The 23335-nt window shown below is 38.2% G+C and overlaps 2 protein-coding genes across 6 annotated transcripts; both read right to left on the reverse strand.

Annotated features, from left to right (window-relative positions):
• Nucleotides 1–2050: 2050 nt before the first annotated feature.
• On the reverse strand, nucleotides 2051–14390 carry gpia (glucose-6-phosphate isomerase a). The gene is made up of 17 exons (XM_060886533.1): nucleotides 14174–14390; nucleotides 12681–12771; nucleotides 11440–11508; nucleotides 10598–10717; nucleotides 10431–10514; nucleotides 10151–10297; nucleotides 6821–6892; nucleotides 6694–6738; nucleotides 6507–6560; nucleotides 6225–6285; nucleotides 6054–6097; nucleotides 4801–4953; nucleotides 4513–4642; nucleotides 3368–3444; nucleotides 2953–3157; nucleotides 2616–2682; nucleotides 2051–2456 (listed from the first exon to the last, which is right to left on the reverse strand). The coding sequence occupies exons 1-17, from the start codon at nucleotides 14290–14292 to the stop codon at nucleotides 2333–2335; spliced, it is 1662 nt and encodes a 553-aa protein (XP_060742516.1). The 5' UTR covers nucleotides 14293–14390; the 3' UTR covers nucleotides 2051–2332.
• Nucleotides 14391–15622: 1232 nt separating this feature from the next.
• On the reverse strand, nucleotides 15623–23091 carry lsm14aa (LSM14A mRNA processing body assembly factor a). 5 transcript variants are annotated; one of them, XM_060886535.1, is made up of 9 exons: nucleotides 22794–23091; nucleotides 22007–22164; nucleotides 21767–21911; nucleotides 21289–21540; nucleotides 20991–21074; nucleotides 20181–20369; nucleotides 19615–19777; nucleotides 19123–19363; nucleotides 15623–18920 (listed from the first exon to the last, which is right to left on the reverse strand). In XM_060886535.1, the coding sequence occupies exons 1-9, from the start codon at nucleotides 22912–22914 to the stop codon at nucleotides 18900–18902; spliced, it is 1374 nt and encodes a 457-aa protein (XP_060742518.1). In that variant the 5' UTR covers nucleotides 22915–23091; the 3' UTR covers nucleotides 15623–18899. The 5 variants fall into 5 exon arrangements, with proteins under 5 accessions (XP_060742518.1, XP_060742521.1, XP_060742519.1 ...); XM_060886538.1 differs by having other exon boundaries at nucleotides 15623–18923; nucleotides 21024–21074; nucleotides 22794–23090; XM_060886536.1 differs by having other exon boundaries at nucleotides 15623–18923; nucleotides 21018–21074; nucleotides 22794–23090.
• Between the last annotated feature and the right edge of the window lie 244 nt (nucleotides 23092–23335).

Here is a 23335-nt window from a genome sequence, read left to right on the forward strand (position 1 = left end):
CTTTATAAGGCCATACTGTGTAAACTGCCTTCTTATTTATGTTCTCTCCTTATTCCTAAAGTCACTGCTGGGAAATGTAATCTTAGATTAAATGGTCAAATCATGTATGACATTCCCCGAACGCGAACTGTCTTCGGTGAAAGTGCCTTTAAATTTTTTGCTCCATCATCCTGGTATAAACTGCAGAAACATCTAAAATTAGACTATTTACCAACATTGATGCAGTTTAAAATTAGGATAAAGGATTACTTGAGTACTATATGCACATGTGCTACTACTGAGTGCTGCTGGTGATTATGTGGAGATTATGTTTTATTTAATCATTTTTTTCTTTGTTATATCTTGTCTTTTTTTGCTGTATATTTTAAATATGAAACTTTTTGTACTGCTGTCTTGGCCAGGACTCCCTTGAAAAAGAGATTCTGAATCTCAATGGGATTTTTTTCCTGGTTAAATAAAAATAATAATAGTAATGATGTCCACACATCTCTGCACTGTACTCCTGTATGTCCACACATCTCTGCACTGTTAGCCTTTATATTTATTCACTGTACGCCTTTATATTTATTCACTGTACTCCTGTATGTCCACACATCTCTGCACTGTTATAGCCTTTATATTTATTCACTGTACTCCTGTATGTCCACACATCTCTGCACTGTTATAGCCTTTATATTTATTCACTGTATATACTTCCATATATACCACTTGCTGTAAATATGCTAGATATTTATCTGCACTTTTGCACGACTGCTACATTTTGCACTTCTGGTAGATGCCAGACTACATTTTGTTGCTGTGTACCTGTACAATGCAATGACAATATCTATCTATCTATATCACCATATATTTGTCATGGATAAATACATACACTATAATCAACATACTATATGTAAAGCATACCAATGTATACTTATGCATGTCTGATCAAAGGAAAGAAACCTTTATACTGGCAATAAAATTCACAATCAAGAGAGTTCTCCATCACCTGCATGTCCATGCACTCAAGCACTGTTCACCAGTCCCCAAAGACACACCCAGAGAGAAGAACTCATTCACTCGTGTATATAGTTTCAGCACCCAATGTACTGTAAATTCAGTAAATCACAATCTTATCAAGTTTTATTTTTCACATATTTTCAACATTACTTTCATCAAAAATGTAAATGCACAAGATTGATAGACTTTACCAATTGAAAAGTTGCATATGTTTTGGACATATTTTTGTAGGTCACTTTAGTTGCAGTGTTGTATAGCAGGTAGGTTAAGTATTAAGGACAACACCTGTAGTCCTGGTGTCATACAAGTTTACAAGCAATCATATAACCGCTTCTGTTTGATATATCATATAACTTCAGATTCTCCTTGTGGATAGATTTCCGATTGTATCAAATGATACTGTAAATTTTAGTAAAAAAAAATGCAAGCTGGCAAACAGGAAGCTATTTTTTGTATCAGATTTTCATCAACCAGCTATTCATTTCCAATAAATCCTATTAAAATAACTTTTCATAAGCTGTGAAGATAAAAGTCTTCCAAGCTCCAAGCGCCATGAACCAATCCCTTCAGCATGCCCACCATCAGTTATGAATGAATGAATGAGTTGGGGCCATAAAAGCCTTTATTATTGCAAGTGGAATTCGTGGAATGCTTTTCTTTGAATATCCCAACTGAGGAGATTGGGGACAGAACGAAGGGGAAGCTATGATACAGCGGCTCTGGAGCAGGGATGGTTAAGGGCCTTGCTCAAGAGCCCAACAGGCAGCTTGGCAGTGCTGGGGCTTGAACCCTGATCTTCCGATCAACAACAAGAGTTGTAGAGCTCAAACATCCAAAACAAAAAGGACCTCCCATGTTGAATGACTCACCACAAGGTCCTTGTTACGGCATGCTTTATATTTAAACAAATGGTTTTGCTATAGTTACTTAGACTCAGGAACTGTGCATAGTGTAAAGTGTAAGCAAAGAACAAATAAAAACACTAAAGGTTATTCAAAACATTTTATTTTTTCCAAAATAGAAAGAAAAAAAAAAACAAACAGCAACAAAGTGATAAATAAGATCTTTATTTTGACCAGCTGGTTTTGACCAAGCAGATGGGAAAGCGTGTAGGAAGAGAAGGGTGAGGGGGGAGTTACAGCGTTCCAGACCTCGCAGTGCATACAGGAATGAAGATTCCTTTTACAGGTTAGAACAAGCAAAAGAATACAGACAAATCTCACAATGCACAAAGACCAGCAAACAGACAATGATTACATATGAAAGTGCTATTCTTCTTGTGTTAGACCAAAACTACATCAGAGAGGTGCTGTAGAGGGTCTGAGTGAGAAACTCATGCACGATTTTTCTTGAAGAAGCCGATGAGCCCGTTGGTGGAGGAGTCGTGAGTGTGGACCTCCGAATCGTCCTGCAACTCAGGCTCGATCTTCTTAGCCAGCTGTTTACCCAGCTCCACACTAAAGACAGATCACAGCATTCCTTTAGACTGTTCATCACTAAAAGACAGTTCAATAGCACACCCTAGTGCTCCCAAGCTCCTGTTTTATTAGAACCTTAGGACTTTGCAGTGGGTGTAGCTCTGTGATTTATTTTGTTAAAATGATGTTATTACTCACCCCCACTGGTCATAACTGTTGATATTCCACATCACACCTTGCACAAAGATTTTGTGCTCATACATGGCTAGGAAAACAAAAACCAACAACATTTTTTAAAAACTTAAATTCAATGACAAGACATTAAACAAGACATATAATTCATCTAATATATAAGTATTAGAGAGAGAGAGAGAGAGAGAGAGAGAGAGAGAAAAAGGCCATCCAAGCAGGTCAGGAGAAAAACTAATTTGAACTGAAGTCTCGAACACATTTGCCTATTTTGTTACTCTGTGATGATGAAGGAGCAACCGTAAAACAGAACACGCTAAATTTCAATTCCGTGTTCAGCACTTACCAATCATGGCTCCCAGCATGAAAGGTGTCAACTTCTTGAAGATGATCGAGTTGCTTGGCTTGTTTCCTTGGAATACTTTATGTGGCAGAAGTCGCTCCAGAGCATCGCCGCTCATGCCAGCAGCCTCCAGCTCCTTTCTGGCTTCATCCGTTGTCTTTCCCTTCATCAGAGCCTCCGTCTGAGCCAGGAAGTTGGCCATCAGGATCTGAAACAAACATTGAATCTATCTTATAAAATATAGCCCAATAAAAACGTCATGAACAGCAACACACAAAATCCCTTTACTAGTCTTCAGTATGTTAGAATTCGGATGAAGCAGTTGTGCACTGATCGATATCTCAGTCTACTTTGTGCTTCGGGATTTCCACACATTTAAAAAAAGACGCACGAGACTGGATGCAATCTGAACACACACCTTATGATGCAGATTATCCCTGATTGGATGCTGAGATTGAGCAGGTATGAGGAAGTCAGCTGGAATCATACGAGTTCCTACAAAAAACAGACTAAATTAAGGCTTCTATGTTTCAGACAACACATTAACAAAATTTTACATCTGAAATTTGTTACATTTTAAAGATAATACATTCTTCCACCCAAAGATGCTGAATTGCAGATTCTGACTGGTCAGGAAGTGTTGATTTATTTTCTATAACCAAAGCCCTCACATTAGGGCCTGTTTTAATTCATTTTTATTATTAAATACCCTCTACTCCACTATTATTTCTGTAGTAAATCATTCACAGATATGGTATGGTAGATGCTCCACATAATCTAAGCCTAATAATAATACTCACTCTCACTCATTTTCTACCGCTTATCCGAACTACCTCGGGTCACGGGGAGCCTGTGCCTATCTCAGGCATCATCGGGCATCAAGGCAGGATACACCCTGGACGGAATGCCAACCCATCGCAGAGCACACTCACATTCACTCACGCAATCACACACTACGGACAATTTTCCAGAGATGCCAATCAACCTACCATGCATGTCTTTGGACCGGGGGAGGAAACCGGAGTATCCGGAGGAAACCCCCGAGGCACGGGGAGAACATGCAAACTCCACACACACAAGGCAGAGGTGGGAATCGAACCCCCATTCCTGGAGGTGTGACGCAAACGTGCTAACCACTAAGCCACCGTGCCCCCATAATAATAATAATAATAATTATTATTTTTTATTTTTAAAAGAGTTTTGAAAAAAATTCTGTTATGTGAATGAATCTTAATGGTTACGTGACACATCTTTGCCTAAATCTGTTTGTGATCATTTTTGCCAGTGAAAAGTCCTGGAGGGACTAAATAGGGAATAAAGCCTTAATATAGGTCTCACATTGCTTACTTTTATTAATAGTACTGAGATGGTGCCATCAGACAGTGCTGAGGGTTAAAATGGCTGAGGTGTTAACAGAGAACGATGATTTAAGAGAGTAACCATTATGCTGAACATTTATTCCTGTGAAAGTTTTAGTGTTGTTCAGCACTGTGACATTCTCGCACTAATCTCAATTCAGTTTACTTCAAAACACTAACGATTTGAGACAGAGCTCTCGTGTACCTTGGTGAATGAGCTGGTAGAAAGCATGCTGGCCGTTTGTCCCCGGTTCTCCCCATACGATTGGTCCTGTGTGGTAGTTCACACGGGTTCCATTCTTGCTGATGTACTTTCCGTTAGACTCCATGTCACCCTGTAAATACCAGGCATCAATTATACATTCAGCTGTAGTGTTCTAGTGTTCTACAAAGCTCAGAAAAAACAAAAAAAAAACAGCATTTCCTCAAAGCATTCTGCATGATGAAATGCAACTGTGTGTGTTTCACATGTTGCGGTTTTTACACAACTGACCTGCTGGAAATAAGCTGCAAAGCGGTGCATATACTGGTCATAGGGCAACATAGCATGAGTCTCAGCCTGGAAGAAGTTGATGTACCAAACACCGAGCAAGGCAAGCAGCACAGGAACGTTCTTCTCCAGTGGAGCTGAGCAGAAGTGTTTATCCTGGATAAGGGAGAACAACAGTTACACGATCATACAATTTATGACCTTCAGTACACAGGCAGTGTTTATTTCTCTTGATTAGTTTTTTATAAAATCAGAATCCTATAAATAGAGAGTTAAGATTAAAAAAAACAAACAACGCAACAAGCTCCTGTTATTTATATATGAATCGCTGAGTTAGACGAATCGGGCTGTTAACAATTTGACCTATAATTCGCCAGCAAACTCAAATCTGCTCAGAAGCAGGCTTATTAAACACCAAATTAAGTAAGTATTTTGAAGCATCACATCTTATTTCATATTGTATTTATTCAAGGCCAGAAAATTGCAATGTGTACAAATGATTAGTATTTGTCATGCTTCAAATCTTCTGTTGCATGTTTTCAAATGAATAAAGTTGTAGCAACATTATATTTCATTTCTGCTCTCATCTAAAGAAAACATCAGCGTGATTGAGTGGATAAGGAGGTTATAACACGGTTTAAAATATGTAATCAATTTAAGAAATGTATTAAAAGTCTCGGCTACGGAAAAAGAGATTTAATTAAAGTGTACTTTGGCATGAGGATGTGTTATTGAGACATCAGTATAATACACACTATAGTACACATTACACACATTAATATTCTGGATTCTTATCTAACATATTGGACTAAAACAAGACTTCCATGTCTATGAATGTGCACATTTTCTTTACACAGGCACAAATAAAGAGACTCAATTCTATTACTCTAAACGATGAGAGCATGAATAAACCTGATTTGCATCTATTACTGCCTTTGTGTTAACAAACAAAATGTTTTAGTGACTTCTCCAGAGGGCAAAACTTGCTGAGCATGGTTTAAAATTTCAGTGTTTTTAGTCATTTCAAATCCTCTTGAAATAAAAATTGAAAAGCTAAAATTGTGTTAGAAGAACTGAATGATTCATCTATTTAATCATCTATTTTGAATGTTCCTGTATGTTAAATCTAGAATGTGGAGATTAGATAATTAACCTGACAATTCTGTCTGCAGGTTTCTGTTAACCATAATAAAATCCAACATGATGAAAAGCAGTCCAGACAAAAACTACAGAAGAGGGACATGTAAAGTACAAACCATCCAGTGGGCACCGGCTAGAAGCTGCTCGAAGTTGTCGAACCCTGAAGAAAGACACAAAATTCACCAAACGCTCAGCAATGCAGGCGACTATTAAATCATCTGTTAAATTAGTCACAGATCATTGATCATAACTCCATTCATTAGAGCATCATTCTCGAGCTGACATACCTACGTGCAGAGCGATAGACAAACCAATAGCAGACCACAGCGAATAACGGCCACCAACCCACTAAAAAGAACAAGCACACTGTTAAGTAGCTCCACATTTCCTTATTATAATAAGAAACGGCATTTAGCAAGACATCATGCAATGAACAAATTCATCACTCAGTAAATCAGTAATATGATCATGCTGCCAGGTCCGGGGCACTGCATGCAATAAATATCACTCCTCTAGTTGTGTTTTTAATGCTAGACTCCAAAATGTTTGAATCCGTTTGACAGACTCACATCCCAGAACTCAAACATGTTCTCCGTGTCGATACCGAAGTCTCTCACTTTGGGCTGAAGAAGAAGAAGCAAGAAAAACTTTCATTTTTAAAAACGAGAGACTTCCACTTAATTTGCAACTCAAGAAGAATATTCTGGCACAAATAAAAGACAAATATCGCAAGCACATTTTGCGTGAATGACTCACCGCATTGGTGGAGAGAGCCACAAAGTGTTTGGCCACAGCAGAAGCCTGTAAAATAAACCCTATTACTGTCAGTTCAGCCCTTGCAGCACTTACAGTGTGATGAACATATTAGAGTCAGGACACTCACGTCCTTGGCTGTCTGCAGGAACCATTCCTTAGCTGACTCGGCGTTAGTGATTGTCTCCTGTGTGGTGAAAGTCTAGAAAAGCCAAACACATTCGAAAAGGACACATGAGCTACAGGCAGTTGCTTAACACGGTATTAAGGCCATCGGGTGCTGTTTTTAAACAGCAATACATCATGTTTACTTTGTACCTTTCCCTGCCTTTGTTACACTGTCTTTGCTCAGGAGCTGATAAACACTGAGGTAGCGATAAACGGGAAATTTGCTGTGTGGTCACTTGGTTTACGAATGGGATCAGGAGAGAATCTCGTTTATTTAACAAATTACGTTCCTGTCGTTCTAACCATGAGGATGAGTGTGTGTGTGTGTGTGTGTGTGTGTGTGTGTGTGACTGTTTCAAAACCTTTCAGGGAGTCGCACTCAAAACAAGCCACATTTCAATGAAGAGTATGCGTGCAATTTTCTTCTGCATTCCAGTTTACCTACTTATTCTATGAACTAAAAGTATGTTTTATTCATACACGCATATACATATATATATATAAATAAACACTTCTACGTGTGCTGCAAGAGTACACAAATACAGGGACACACTAACATGTCATGTAACTGAAGTGTGTGTCGTTGCCTAGTTACACACCTTCACCTCCTTGTTGTATTTCTGCTTTGCTTCATTCATTACCCCTTATATAACTTATACTGTATAAATTAATTAACCATTCTCTTGATTTATTTTTTCACAAAGGAAGCAGTCACAAAACTCCTCCATTATGCAACAAAAAGTGGGCAACTTTGGATGAAAGTTTTCACAGATCAACATTTTAATAATTGGAAACCTTTAGGAAACTAAATTCAACCTATTAAAGTTTGGGGCACATTAATTCTGATCCAGGATACTATTTAGTATGAATAGTAAGTAAAATGGGACACTTTCTTGGTATTTTTTTCCATGCTGATATGCTGTGTAGGCATAGGAGCATAGCAATAAAATGGATCAAATTTCTATACGTCGACCTCTGCTAATTCCTCAAGAACATCAAATGACTGACTCAGTGAAACAAAAGAAGTCAAGAAAAGAGGGGGGGAAAAAAAAAAAAAACTACCACGAAACTACAGGGAGTGCAGAATTATTAGGCAAATGAGTATTTTGACCACATCATCCTCTTTATGCATGTTGTCTTACTCCAAGCTGTATAGGCTCGAAAGCCTACAACCAATTAAGCATATTAGGTGATGTGCATCTCTGTAATGAGAAGGGGTGTGGTCTAATGACATCTACACCCTATATCAGGTGTGCATAATTATTAGGCAACTTCCTTTCCTTTGGCAAAATGGGTCAAAAGAAGGACTTGACAGGCTCCGAAAAGTCAAAAATAGTGAGATATCTTGCAGAGGGATGCAGCACTCTTAAAATTGCCAAGCTTCTGAAGCGTGATCATCGAACAATCAAGCGTTTCATTCAAAATAGTCAACAGGGTCGCAAGAAGCGTGTGGAAAAACCAAGGCGCAAAATAACTGCCCATGAACTGAGAAAAGTCAAGCGTGCAGCTGCCAAGATGCCACTTGCCACCAGTTTTGCCATATTTCAGAGCTGCAACATCACTGGAGTGCCCAAAAGCACAAGGTGTGCAATACTCAGAGACATGGCCAAGGTAAGAAAGGCTGAAAAACGACCACCACTGAACAAGACACACAAGCTGAAACGTCAAGACTGGGCCAAGAAATATCTGAAGACTGATTTTTCTAAGGTTTTATGGACTGATGAAATGAGAGTGAGTCTTGATGGGCCAGATGGATGGGCTCGTGGCTGGATCGGTAAAGGGCAGAGAGCTCCAGTCCGACTGAGACGCCAGCAAGGTGGAGGTGGAGTACTGGTTTGGGCTGGTATCATCAAAGATGAGCTTGTGGGGCCTTTTCGGGTTGAGGATGGGGTCAAGCTCAACTCCCAGTCCTACTGCCAGTTTCTGGAAGACACCTTCTTCAAGCAGTGGTACAGGAAGAAGTCTGCATCCTTCAAGAAAAACATGATTTTCATGCAGGACAATGCTCCATCACACGCGTCCAAGTACTCCACAGCGTGGCTGGCAAGAAAGGGTCTAAAAGAAGAAAAACTAATGACATGGCCTCCTTGTTCACCTGATCTGAACCCCATAGAGAACCTGTGGTCCATCATCAAATGTGAGATTTACAAGGAGGGAAAACAGTACACCTCTCTGAAGAGTGTCTGGGAGGCTGTGGTTGCTGCTGCACGCAATGTTGACGGTGAACAGATCAAAACACTGACAGAATCCATGGATGGCAGGCTTTTGAGTGTCCTTGCAAAGAAAGGTGGCTATATTGGTCACTGATTTGTTTTTGTTTTGTTTTTGAATGTCAGAAGTGTATAGTAGTGAATGTTGAGATGTAATATTGGTTTCACTGGTGAAAATAAATAATTGAAATGGGTATATATTTGTTTTTTGTTAAGTTGCCTAATAATTATGCACAGTAATAGTCACCTGCACACACAGATATCCTCCTAAAATAGCTAAAACTACAAACAAACTAAAAAACTACTTCCAAAAATATTCCGCTTTGCTATTAATGAGTTTTTTGGGTTCATTGAGAACATGGTTGTTGTTCAATAATAAAATTAATCCTCAAAAATACAACTTCCCTAATAATTCTGCACTCCCTGTATGCAGAGCTCCTGACTTCTTGAAATGTCAGTAAAAAGAATATTAATTTGACTTCTTAACTCTTTACACGTCTGTCACATACGATATATAAAAGAAGTTGAACAAAAAGGAAAGTAACCTGTCCAGTCAGAATGGAGGAAGCGTGTTACTTAGTTTCAAGCTTCAACAAGTTTTGAAACTTGTTTTTTCAGTGTTGAAACTAAAAACGTCCATTTCTTCACCATCTTCCTTTACTGTTCCCTCCAAAGCCACAGCCACAAAGCACACTTAGGCTCAAACTGAATGTGAGCGCTGGAGCTTTCTGACTGGCTGCCTGTCACCTGCCCAGATGACAGACAGCTGAGGAATTAAAATAGTTGATCTCACCTTTAAATCAAACTATGCAGTTAACATTATAAACAGATCAGTAATAGAAGGTATAAGCCTATTAGTTCAAGTATATTGTCAGTTTATTTACATTAAAGGTTTTTGCTTCATGAACAATGATGTTTCGACAAGTTACAGGCTGTACAACCAGTGCTTCAGGTTTCTGCCAGTCTTTTGTCTGTATACCTGAGTCTGTGTTCACTGTGCTAGAGATGTCAAAACGCAGATTATCAACAAGATGCACAAAAGCATGTCCTACGCCCCAGGTGTAAGAGGTATTAAGACCAACCTTGGATGCAATAATAAAGAGGGTGGTTTCTGCATTCAGCTGAGCTAAAGTCTTAGCCATGTGTGTCCCATCAATGTTGGACACGAACCAGACATTTGGGCCACCTTTAGAATAAGGCTTCAGAGCCTCGGTCACCATCAACGGACCCTGCACACAAATGTGGTCCACATTACTCATAAACCCATACTGTTGAAGTAAACTATATTTGATTAAGAACAGTCAGCAGATCAGATTAATAAAAAAAAAAAAAATCACATTAATCACAATCAGCTACACTCACCAGGTCAGATCCACCAATGCCAATGTTCACAACATCAGTGATGGCTTTACCACTGAAGCCTTTCCATGCTCCACTGCGCACTCTCTGCAAATATACAGACACGTTAACACCACGGACACTTGTGTTCTTTGCATTATGCAAAAAGAGTACAATGAGAAATTCCTCACATGGCAGAACCCCTTCATTTTCTCCAGGACTCTGTTCACCTCAGACATGACATCTTTCCCATCCACCAGGACTGGGGTGTTACTGCGGTTCCTCAGGGCAACATGAAGAACAGCTCGGCCCTGCATGCACACACACACCTCAGTATTAACTTATACTCACTGTGCTTTGTAAGAATTTGGATTTCCTCAAGCACAACAAAACGAGTAAAGAAGAGTTACAGAAAGATCATTTACTAAGAGGGGAAATCAAAGCTCAGCTATTTTCATAATTTGCATCTAATTGTTATCTTTAGCTTTTGTGCTAAATTTACAACCACAGAAAAAAACAGAACAATGTCTTTTTTATTTTTTAAAAATAAGATACGTCTGCCTCTTTTTTATATTGCCCGTTTCTAAGCGGGACTATATTTGAGCCAAGTGACCTCATTGCTACCAATCAGAATCAATCAGCTGCTTAAATCAGCTGCTCTTTTCATCCCACAGAAACTAACGTGACTTCTTGCCTGTTCATTCAGCATCTGTAGCCAAAATGTGAGCAAGGTTAGAATATTCTTTACCTAATTAACAGATTGTTATAATATTTATTACTTTACAGACATTACAGACAGGCACACTGCAATGGCAGACTACAATGCCTGATGTTTTCCATGTTTTGTATAATAAAATGTTATAACTGGAAGCATATGAAAATTGACATCTTGCTGAGCTTCACCAGGAAAACCACCAGTCCTAAAGAGGCATAACATTTTATCTGAGGTAAAATGAGAACTTTTGAGGATGTCGTAGATTAATTGTAATTGTAGATTTCTCTGATGGATATGCAGCTAAATCTTTGACACTACCTCAGTAAAGTTGATCTTTTCTCCAGCAAACATGCGCTCCCTGGCTGCCTCCACTCCCAGTGACCTCGCCTGACAATGAACAGGAGGGGAAAACATTTATTTACTTTTTTATACATTCATTTTTGTTCACAAATCAAATATACTGTAAATGCAACAGACATAAATGATTCTGCAAGCAATTGGAAGAGTTTATACAAATGATACAACTTAATGAAAGAAACGTCATTTTCTTCCAGTAATATTTGTTTAGACTGTTTTTAAATAATAGTTTATTCTATAGTTTCTAGTTTATTAACACATGTAGAAAAAGCTACAGACTGTCAAAGGGATATTGGAACATGAAGCACTCTAATTGCTTAAACATTTCTCAAAGAAAATGAGAAGTGGTTCATCTATAAGCTTTGATGCTGAAATTCTCACTGATGGCAAAGAAAAAAAAAATATTAATTGCAGGGTTGATGACCATTTAAAAATGTTTGCAGAAAAAAAAATGCAGTATCATTTTTTATGTGATAGAATTTATTGAAAATGAAGATGCTTCAAGAAAATGAGAAAAATTAATATTGCAATCATTATGGCGATGACTGTAGTTAATAGCCATATAAATCCATGTCTGAGCCTTAAAAGCCTTATTCTTCCTCAATTTGGATACTAAAAGGGAAGTATTATATGAACACTTTACGCTCCAGTTCCCAGTTCTAGTCTGCAGGGATTCCGAAGTTTTGTAAATTTTGTAATCCCCTCCCCAAGCACAATAATGTGATCAGAATTAGCTAACAAACTGCATTAGGCTATCAATGATGGTGAATAGTTACTAGATACACAAGCACAGTGTAACTACGTATCAGTATAACAAAACTAACTATAACGCAATGTTGCAACCTCCAATGTTTTATTACATTTATGTGAATGTTATATGAAACTGCATGACATTTATCCAGTAATGTATCCGTGTATAAAGATCTATTGGGAATAAACCAAAATCTGGGGGAATTAAGCACAAGATCCTTGGCGCAGTGACTAGTGGACGGGTTTAAGACTGATCAGTTCTGACAAGTCTATATAAACAAAACCGTGCCCTTTAGCACTCCAAAATGCCACCATACCACTGCAGCAGAATAATTCATTTGAGATTCCAAGTGATGCCAAATCACTTAAACAACAAATCACATACATTACATTTTCAATACATTACAGATAAAAATATAGACTTGTGAGCATTCATTGGAAGTGGACTGTACCATGTCCAGCAGCAAATTCAGAACATCTTCATTGATGAGATTCTTTGAATAATCCAAAAGTAAGTCACCGTCATCAGTCTCAAGGGTTACACTAAGAAAAAGAGCAGAGCAGAATAAAAACCACAACCTTATGTTTTAGATATAAAATATGAAAGGAACTCTAAAATAGAGCACATAAAATAATTTAAAATCATATTAACATCATGATATACTTTATATTTGAGAATCATGGTTATCAATCAGATTTTGGTGCTTTCTCCTGTTCAGGGTTGCGGGAATCCAAAGCCTTTCAGAGGACACGAAGTAGGAATACAACCTGGATGTGATGCCAGTCCATCACTTGCTAAATTTATTCAAATTAATTTTGATTGTGGGTGTCTAACAGCTCCAGGGTTCAAGATTCGCACCTCATTTCCATAGGTTTCTTCTGTTTTTTCTCTCTCACCTCCCAGAAACTTGCCAATAGGTGAATTGGATATTATAAATCGGCCCAGATACAAACGTGTGTGCATGCCCTTATGGATATCTGCCTCATGGTATGGGATAGCAAGATTCGTCGTTTTGACACTGTTAGCAAAACCTAAGCCACATTATACATTGTGAAAATGTCCTCATATGGACATACCCTCTTATGAGGTAAAGATCATTTATTAAGGTGCCTAGTTACATCCTAAAGCCACATAGCATGATCTCATGACGGTATAAGCAGAGGTGGCCCAGTGGCTTGTCTGGAAATAAGAGGTCAGTGAAACAGAAAGGAGGAAAGATGCACAAAGCCAAAATGATTAAGCTCAGGACAGTTTTCGTACCTCACGTGTATCACAATCTCACCAGTGATTGATGTTGGCTTTTAGTCAGTTTGTGCGCAAAACACAGAGTAGATTTAACTCTGAAAAACTATGTCGAAAATGTTCACAAGTGTCATGATGACTAAATCCCGGCTGCGTGCAGGTTCACACGTAGCTCTCTCTCTCTCACACACACACACTCACACACACACACCAATGACACGACGTGTTGCGCTTTCTTCCATTTAAACCTCTTTAAAAGCACCGCAGTTAGATGTCTGCTCACGTGTTAAACAGTATACATGATGTTCAGCTGTTCCACGCTACATATGTAGCGATGCACGAGCCTTGTGACCTTGTACACAGTAAAGCTACATGTTGTCCTTCTAGCTTAGCGTCTGCTAGCGCTGCGTAATGACTGCACAGATGGAGACACATACGGACACACACACACACACTTATTTCTACATAAACGTAGTTATTGCAACGCGGTGTCGGAATCGTTAGTCAGATCTGAGCCAACATGATTGCACTATCGGCCCTGTGGCGCAATCCTGTGCAACATCAATCCAAAGGTGAAGTAGAAGAAACATGGAGGCTCCATGCGCACCGGGTCCTTTTAATAAACTCCCACCTTTACCTCGGATACACATTTCAGTCTAACAAAGTAGAATGAGAGTTACTAAACACTATGCTTGTATTTACCTGAATTTTGAGAACCTGTCCTTGTCTTCATCAAACATCTCTCTCATGTTCAAGGTTCCGGCGTTTGATTTGTACCATTGCTCCAGTTTCTTGTAGTTAGGATCCTTTGTCAGCCCCATGATGAGGAGATTCGTGGAGAGATTCTATCTAAAGTCAATCGGATGTTAAAGCTGACAGAGAGGTCAGTGTAACAGAGGAGCTTCAGTAGGAAGTAGCTGATGAAGTCACTTCAACAGTGAACCCTCATTAGACCACGCCCACTAGGCCTACACATTGGTCCCTGATTGGACATCCAGTAGACTACGTAATGCGCGTAACTGTTATTTCCCACCTTATACATTAAGCGCACTTGTATTAATAAAACACATCCAGTTAACATTTAACCCCAGTGACGGCTTTTAAGTGGCTGTTTTATTTGTCGTTTATTAAAACACAGGTAAGAAATTATATACATCATATATGTGCAGACACTATAATGTAAACAAATGAACACAAACGCATGCGTACAAAAAGAAAAGGAAGCAAGATCATATGATTGAACAGCTTTCTTGTTGCAGGAGGTAGGAAATGTTTGATTATAACTTTTCACATACGTTTCAACGACAGAAAAAAAGGCTTTAGCTTATTAGAGCTACACTAAGATTGGACTTTTATTAGGAGCACATGTACATTCATGCAGTTCTGTAATCAGTCAGTCACGTGGGAGCAGCACAAATCATACAGGCATGTATGAGTCAAAGGAGTCAAAAGCTTTAGATTATATTGACTTCAAACACCATAATGGGGGAAAAGTGTGATTTCATCATGGCATAGATGTTGGATCTAGGGTGATCAACGTGGTGTAACGGTGTAGGAATTGTGTTTCTTAGTTCATTATGGCACTGTTGATGTCAATCATAAACATCTATCATTTAATGCCACAGCCTGTTTGTGTATTGTTCCTGGTCATGTGCTTCCATTCTTGGCCACAATTTTCCCATCTTCCAAGTCATTTCCAGCATGATACTGTAATATTACAAAGCGAATGTTGTTCGGTGGTTTTCCCAGGAACTTGATCTGAATTCACACCTGAAAGAGCTGCAGGAATTATCATACGATCATGTCAACGTGTACTGGAATCTCAAAGAAACAGTTCCAACATCTTGTCAAAATCCATACCACAAAGAACTGATCCCGCTTTGATAAAGTGTCCCGAGTGTACGTTACATTCATAAGGGGAATGGATCATTTATACAACAGATATACAGCAGATCAAAATGGGCAAAGGAAATTTGAACATTGAGGGTTATTGTCGGGGATGGACTGAAATTATTTTAGTTAGTTAGGAGCTGTTAAAATGTTTAATGAATCTTTTAACATTTTCTACATAATTGTTCTGTATAAAAATTAGCTGGAGAAAAATTCTGCTAAAGATAAACAATAACAAGACTAAATTCACCAGGAAGCAGGTAATGATTAACAGTTTATTGTAGTTTCAGAGTAAAAATCCCTTTACACTGAGCTACACCCCTCATGCATGAAAGACAATAATGTAACGTTAAACCTTACTGAAGGAAGTGGTATTCAGTCTCACACTCGTACAATATTTCTGTAACAGTATCTGCCTCACAAGCATTGCCGTACATTTTGTCATGGGTTTTGTGGCAACACCAGCATGCAGTGACTGCTCAAGGTGAATAAAACACATCTAAGAGTGATCATGAATGATTAAATCAGAAAAAAATGGTGTTGACAAATGACAGAACAATATTTTAAGTCTAAATAAACCCTGTATTTCACATATTGCCCTGAAAACTAACAGGTATAGCACAGAACACAACCTGGAACGAAATAGATGAAAAGGGAAAAAGAATCAGAAATAAAAATCCTCTTAAATATGATCATAAAGTTCTTCTATGCTCTTAATGGATATCCAGATATTAGATCTCGATGTAGCATGGAACGTTTCATAAAGATGCCATCTATACAGTTATAGTCTTAATCGTCTTAAGACTTAAGGAAAAATCTTAAACAATATTCTGAGTATTCCTTTATAAATTTTCACTGCAGAGAGAAACAAACCACTGGAAATTGAGAATGGGATAAAAGAGATTAAGTGCAAAAGTGCAAATTTAGTTTGCTCAATGCAAAGCAGTTTACTTTAAGAGTAGCTACTTGTCCTTTACAATGCCATGGTGATATATAGCACCCAAAATAATTAGTAAGCTCCCAGGTAGTGAAATACATTTAAACAATCAACAAAACTTTATTGCTAATGCTAACAGTTTTGACAAAATATACACCGGACAAACTTTTCAGTTAATAGAAAGTCTAATTGAAAATAATGACAAAACTTTACAATCTAGCAGTGTAACACTTCTAGCTAAAGACTGACAAAAACAAAAATCTAACACTATTGCAATATTATTTGGTATTTTTACACATATCCTGCAAATCATTTAGTGATTAAATAAAAAGGTCCAACAATAAGCAACACAGAGATTTTGTTCCATCACACTTTTATCTAATAAGAGATTAAATAAGCACTGACTGAAGGAGGAAAAACTGATCATTTTAGGATGGAGCCACAAATCAAATGTTTCCAAAAACCAACTAAAACCTGAATTGCTGAATAAAATATCTTGTTAAACATGTAATTGGGGCTTTCAAAGAAGAAGAAGAAGAAGAACAAAAAGACTTGAGAGAAATGAAAAGATCTAATGCTGGTATTTATTGAGTGTTATTGGTTTGCTGTCTAGAACTTATTTACAAGCTACTTTTAAATAAACTTTGGGATTGTATCAATGCAAGAAGCTTCTCAAATGCATCTGAGAAATCGACAACTTAAATTCTTTAGTCAGTCCAACTTTTACTGAGTACGAGTTTCTTGTAACAACAGCGGTGAAATAATTTATCCGTGTATAGGTTTTCATGGTGAGTGTAGTGTAAAGATCATACATAAAAGGTTTCTTTTTCATCTTATCATAATCAATGTGAGGTAGAAAAAGCTCAATAATTCAAAAGGCTTAATTTAATGAGGCAAAATTGCTAGATTTGATATAGATACTTGTGAGATATTAACAAATCAGTCAAAATAGCTATTTCTATCATAAGCATCTGCATTCTGCTTACATTTTTAAACATTCTACCAGTTAGATCAGAGACTTCAAACAAATGTAAAGATTTGAAGACTTGCACTGACTACTAGCGAGTCTTTGAGAAGTTCACATATGCAGTAAAAACACAAAACAGAACCAGAAATGAAGTGATGAATAGGGCTCATATGCACCAGTATAGATAGGAGCTTACATTGTGCATATACACTCTGAACACATACAAATCACTTTTCATCCAATGAACATGCTTTTGAAACCAGATCAAGGAATATTAATTGGCTCTATATCTAACGTTATAAACATCAATCCATACAGTGGGGTAGACAACGCAAGAGGAACTAACTGAAGTAAACAGCCTTCTGCACTCGAGGATAGCACAAATCATTAATGATCTACGGCCTCACCTGTACGTTTACCTACTCGCTACACTGGTAAATAGTGCAGGAACACTATTACTCGGCAGATTAATGTAAGGAATAAGTGCTACATAACACACACGGTGGCCATATTATATTCACTTGCCGTACAGCTGAACTCTACCATACCGCACTGTTCAAAACCCACATACACTGGTGTCAGCGTTGACATCAAACGTTAAAAACGTGGTTATACATGCTAATGCACAGGACGCATTTGATCATATACAACGTTCCATTCAATAAACAATTACGTCATCAGTGACATACCACAACTAATTCAAGTGCAGAATATCGGGACTTCTCCATGTGACAGAGCCAGTGCTATTCTCCATGATCACACTTGATATCCTTTAGCCTCCTGTGTCTGTAAATGTTAACAAATGTACGAAGCCATATGCCATAACTCCTTATGTAGTACAGCTACAAGGCAGGTGCGGCATCTACGGCTGACGGAGTTCCTACTGTTTGGTGCCATATGAAGTTTTAAGATTTTAGCATGATTTGTTTTTTTAAAAGATCTTTTTCTCACTTGTCAGGATCCAGGCTTACTGGTCAGACTAATTAGATGTTTCCTTAAGCAGGGAAATTAAATACAGCCATTTCATGTACCAGAGTTGTCTGGAAAGTCTAAGAAAATCCAACCACATGCTAGATAAATCAAACAAAAATAATTACTATTTCTACCAACAAACTTCAAGCATGTAAGTAGAAAAATACAGTAAAAAGTTGGAACGGAAAAAAGATATTCAAAATAATAGCTATTTCAGTGTTCAAAGGTGTGTGTGTGTATATATATATATATATATATATATATATATATATATATATATATATATATATATATATATATATATATATATATTACACATATACATACACACACACATACACTGCTTGTTTACAGCTAACTGGTTATTAAATACAAGTTTAGTATTGAAGGAAAAAAAATTAGTTGCTCTAAAATATGCTCATAACAAATTACCCCATCAGGAAATATTCTTGTCAGGTCAACATTTTAAAAGGCTGAAAGATTTCCACTTGTAGAAGATATGGAAAAGAAATTGCATTTGTATCCACTCGTAGTGGTCTATGCCAGTGCTGGTGACAAGTAAACATCTCGTAAATTTTTACTTCATTCCTCTTGTCAAAAGTAGTGATGAAACACAGATACCCATTAGTTACACCGTCCTGTGGCTCCAGGTTCCACTTGCACTACGCAGCAACTTTGTTGTCCTTCTGGGTAAAGGATACATAAACAAATTCAGACCAACATGCAATACATCATTTTACTCCATTATTACAATAACAAATTGTAAAAACAAATACCATGCAAATATCAGAAATTCCACTATATATAAAAACAGAAGCCCTTTTTTTTTAAACTTTGTTTGACAGACAAGTAAAATTAAGACACCAAATGAGGAGCATACATTACCCTGTATTCAAAATTGGCAAACTCCCGTCCCCCTTGGCTTCCTCTGTAACTCCCTCTGTATCCACTGCCCCCTGAATGTTGTGTTCCAAATGACCCCCGGCTGGCTCCGCGACCACGTCCTCCTCGGAAGCCCATAGCCCCACGGCCCCGATATCCACCTCGGTTTCTGTTCTGGCGGAACGGGATCCCGAACGTCTCAGCGTTCATTCGCCTCTCCTCTGCCCACGTCTGTCTCCTTTCTCTGTAAAACATTTAAATATTTTAAGCCAATCTTGCATGCACACCATAATTTTTTTATTTTGTCCATTAAATTAAAAAGCCCTTTGGTTTTCTTTGGTTTCACACAGTCTTTTAATAACATAAAATAACCAGGTGTTCATTTTGTTTGATACCGAAAAAATACCTACAAAAATAAAAATAAGAGAGATTATAAATGTTTTTGTGACCTGAAACTTGTTGGACATTTTTACAAATCAGAAAATTAGTACCAACCTAAGGTCATCACATGAGATGTTGTCAAAGAAAGACTTGGACTTGTCGTAGTAGCATTTGGGTCCCAGTGGATCTTCCTCGTCAGGATTACCCTCACTGTTTTGAGTCTCTACCCCTGAGTCACCTTTATCCTCCCCATTCAAAGCCTTCTCTGGTTTCTCATCTAAACATAAAATACATACAAAATTCAAAAATATCATACTACATCAGATATTACTGTAGTCATAAATGCTATAGAAATCCGTTGCACGTGATTGAACGGAAGGTTGTGAGATCGACTCCCAGGTCCACCAAGCTGCCACTGCTGGGTCCCATGTGCAAGGCCCTTAGCCATCAATTGCTCAGATGTATAAAAGGAGAGAAAATCACTCTTGATAAGGGCATCCAATGGCATAAATGTAAGTACCATGTGATTGGCATAATATAATTAATTACACGAAAACCAAATGTCCTACAATTCCCAAAATATATAGACTGTGACACGATTTAAAAAGGAACATAACTGATTTACAGCAAATTTTTATCTACATAGAAACATGCAGCTTTGAAAATAGCTCTAGCTTTACCTTTAAGCTTGAGTTTGCTCTGGAACTCCTTGTCAATCTCCTCTTTGTTAAATTGGGCATTGGCACTCTCAAAATCAAAATCTTTCTCAAATTTCATAGGTCCGTCTCTTCTCACAGGGTAACGGCCTCTGCCACGATGCCCTCCACCACGACCGCGACGCTGACCAGGTTGCCCAACAGGTCCGGCAGCTAAACGACAAAGAACCCTAGATTATCATATACATCATATGCAATGAAATAACTGGAAGATGGCATGTCAGAAAAGTTTACTGAGGAAGCAAAATGTAAGCTAATCGATGAAAATGGTAAATTCCATAGGTTAAAAAAGGTTATTTCATGTAGCTTTAGGCTGATATATAAAAAGTTGTGTCTCATTAATGGCAGATTATTTCAAGAATCCACACAACTTTCACATCAGTCCTGTTTGCATTTCATAGGCAGCAGTATCCATAAATAGCTTTACTGGCCTGAGGTTAACTCCCTGGCCTAGCCAACCATTATTTTATTAATCTTTAATTATCTTATATCTTATCTTAAATATCTTATTAATATCTTTAATAGATATTTTCCATTGATCCACATTGCTTTTTCAATTACCGATACCAATGAGACAACACATGCAAATTTATGTTGTCCCCACAAAAAAAGGCAACTGTGCATTCTACCATGGACCTTCTGTGATATACAATATAAATGAACAGTTATGAAAGTCTAAATGAAAGTCTGGATGTAAAACAATGCAATATGGCATGCAGTTTTGGTCTGAGAGCATGGCTGAGTGGAAGACCGTTAAAGCAGATATACAACAACCTGCATGCCGCTTAGGGGCTTCCTTACTTTCACCTCTGGATTGATCGGACTCTGGTCGTTCAGTCACTTTAGGTGCATCAATGCCTGAGAAAGTATATACACCAATTTAGACTTTCCCATATTATTTCTTCCATAAACCCTATTCACAGAAGTTCACTGGGTCTCAATTTCTTTCTGTCGAGTTTGAATTGTTTTAGTGTACACAAGATACTTCAGTATCTTGCAGCTGTACAATTATACAATAGCTAGCACTTGTGTATATTAAACAGAAAAATGATCAGTTTTGCTCAACCCTCACCTGCTGACGAAAAACCTGAGCGAACATTAGCATCCGGTGCTGCATGCCCTAGTCCTGGGCGTAGTCTAGACCGTCCCTCACCCCGCCTTTGTTCAGGGGCGTCTGGGGCACCGGCTGTGCCGAGTCGTGCTGTGATGGGGCTCCTGCGGCTCACAGGCACAGGTGCAGTACTGCTGATTGACGATGCCAATGGTGCCGATGGCTCCACAGGTGGACTCTTCTGCAAGGGATCGAGGGCAGGACTGCTGCGACCTACAGACACGGACATGTGTGAGTTTTAATCACAAAATTTCATGTGGATAAGGCAATATGTTGAGTCTTCATATGTTGAGTTGGGCTACAAAGATATTAATGCAGAAGTCTAATAACGTTTTCCGATGTAAATCATTTTTGGAAAAAAGTATTTGTGACTATAAACTAAAACTGCAAAATGCATAAAATCCACATAGATGAATATCATTTTAATAAAGAAACAAACCCTTGACTCCAACAGTCCCAAACGATGGAGAGACCAATGAAGTGGCAGTGAACTGGCTGTATGGGGACACTGGAGCTTGTTTAAACAGACCATACGAGTTTCCACTCTGGAAAGCCGAGGGTGGAGCAGCAGATCCCAAAGACGACTGAAAAGTAAAATGCAATCAGTGGCCAGATTTTACATGCCACATGAGCCAAACGTGATTACAAATAAGCTTGAGGAGGAGTATGTATCCAGTACCTGTACAATTGCAGGGTCCTGAGGCAAAGATGGCTTGGGAGGTTCACAAACAGTCAGGTCCTTAATATCACTCCCTCTGAAGATGATGTACTCATAGGTCTCATCCCGGGGTAAGATCGGCCTGTCAGTAGGGCGATCCTCAGTTCCAAACGAGCGCACTAAAGACAAGGTATCAATCAAGCATTCATTAGTAAGAAGAACAGACAAGTACTGTAGTAAGTATACAAGATACAATATTCACCTCATTTAACTTACTCCCAGTAATAATTACAGTCATGCGTGCTTCAAGCTATCAATTACTTTGCGTTGCAGAGTGAGTAATTATATGACAAGACAACAAAGTATTTGGCTATTGTTACATGAATAATTATGTGCATACCTGCAACAGTGCACTTAGATTTAAATGAACTGTGCGTTTCTAACAAATTAGTACGTTTCTGCTACTAACTGACATCTAAATAAACAACTTCTGACTGAAATATTTATTTTGAAAGGAAAAACAAACAAAAACAAAGGGTTGGTTGCTATTTAAGCAGCTAGCCGCCTACAAAGCTCCAATGTTGTCATTAACAAGTGTCTTTACCCAACAAGATTGTTATATTAATAGAATACAAGCTAATTAAAAACTAGCCAGTCTGCTATGGTGCAAATTTCTTAACGGGTTTGATCGTAAATTAGTCGCTTAATTGTTTGTTTGCGTCACACAGCTGTTTGTTAACGACTTGAGCGGATTTTAGCAGGAGTTAGCATGTTAGCAAATTAGCATGTTAGCACGTTAGCATCTCACCTTTGGCGAGTGCCACAGTGGAGTTCTCGGTATCGATAGTATACAGAATTCCCTCATAGCGAATCTCGGCCTTGGAAATTAGACTGATTTTACTCCCGATGTACGGCGTCCCTCCGCTCATTCTGTCACTCAGGATGCCTTAAAGTAAAGCAGTAAATAAATCTAAGTCCTCGAAAGGTACCTTGTGAACCTTTTTTCCAGTTCACTGACCCAGAAGAAATTTCGCCACAGTCACTGTTAGCTCAGCTCAGCTTTACCACTGCAACATGCTAGCCTCCGTTTTCACGTACTGTAGACGGAAGTGACGTTAAAAGTTGACGGAAACAGACGACTCTTGTTCGTTGTCGCCCCTGCAGGATTATTGTGCGGCTAGAATTGTATAATTATGATTAACATAACATAACAATGCACGAGTTTAAAAAACATATATTGCCGTCTTCACCACGAAAAAGCAGTGTGTGATTCACCAGAAATACAAAGCTTAAGAGAAAAGCTTCTGTTCAAAGGCTGGAACCAGTTTTTTTTTTATATATATAGCTATA

This window comes from Tachysurus vachellii, chromosome 14, assembly GCF_030014155.1.
Source record: "Tachysurus vachellii isolate PV-2020 chromosome 14, HZAU_Pvac_v1, whole genome shotgun sequence".
Taxonomy (NCBI): Eukaryota; Metazoa; Chordata; class Actinopteri; order Siluriformes; family Bagridae; genus Tachysurus; species Tachysurus vachellii.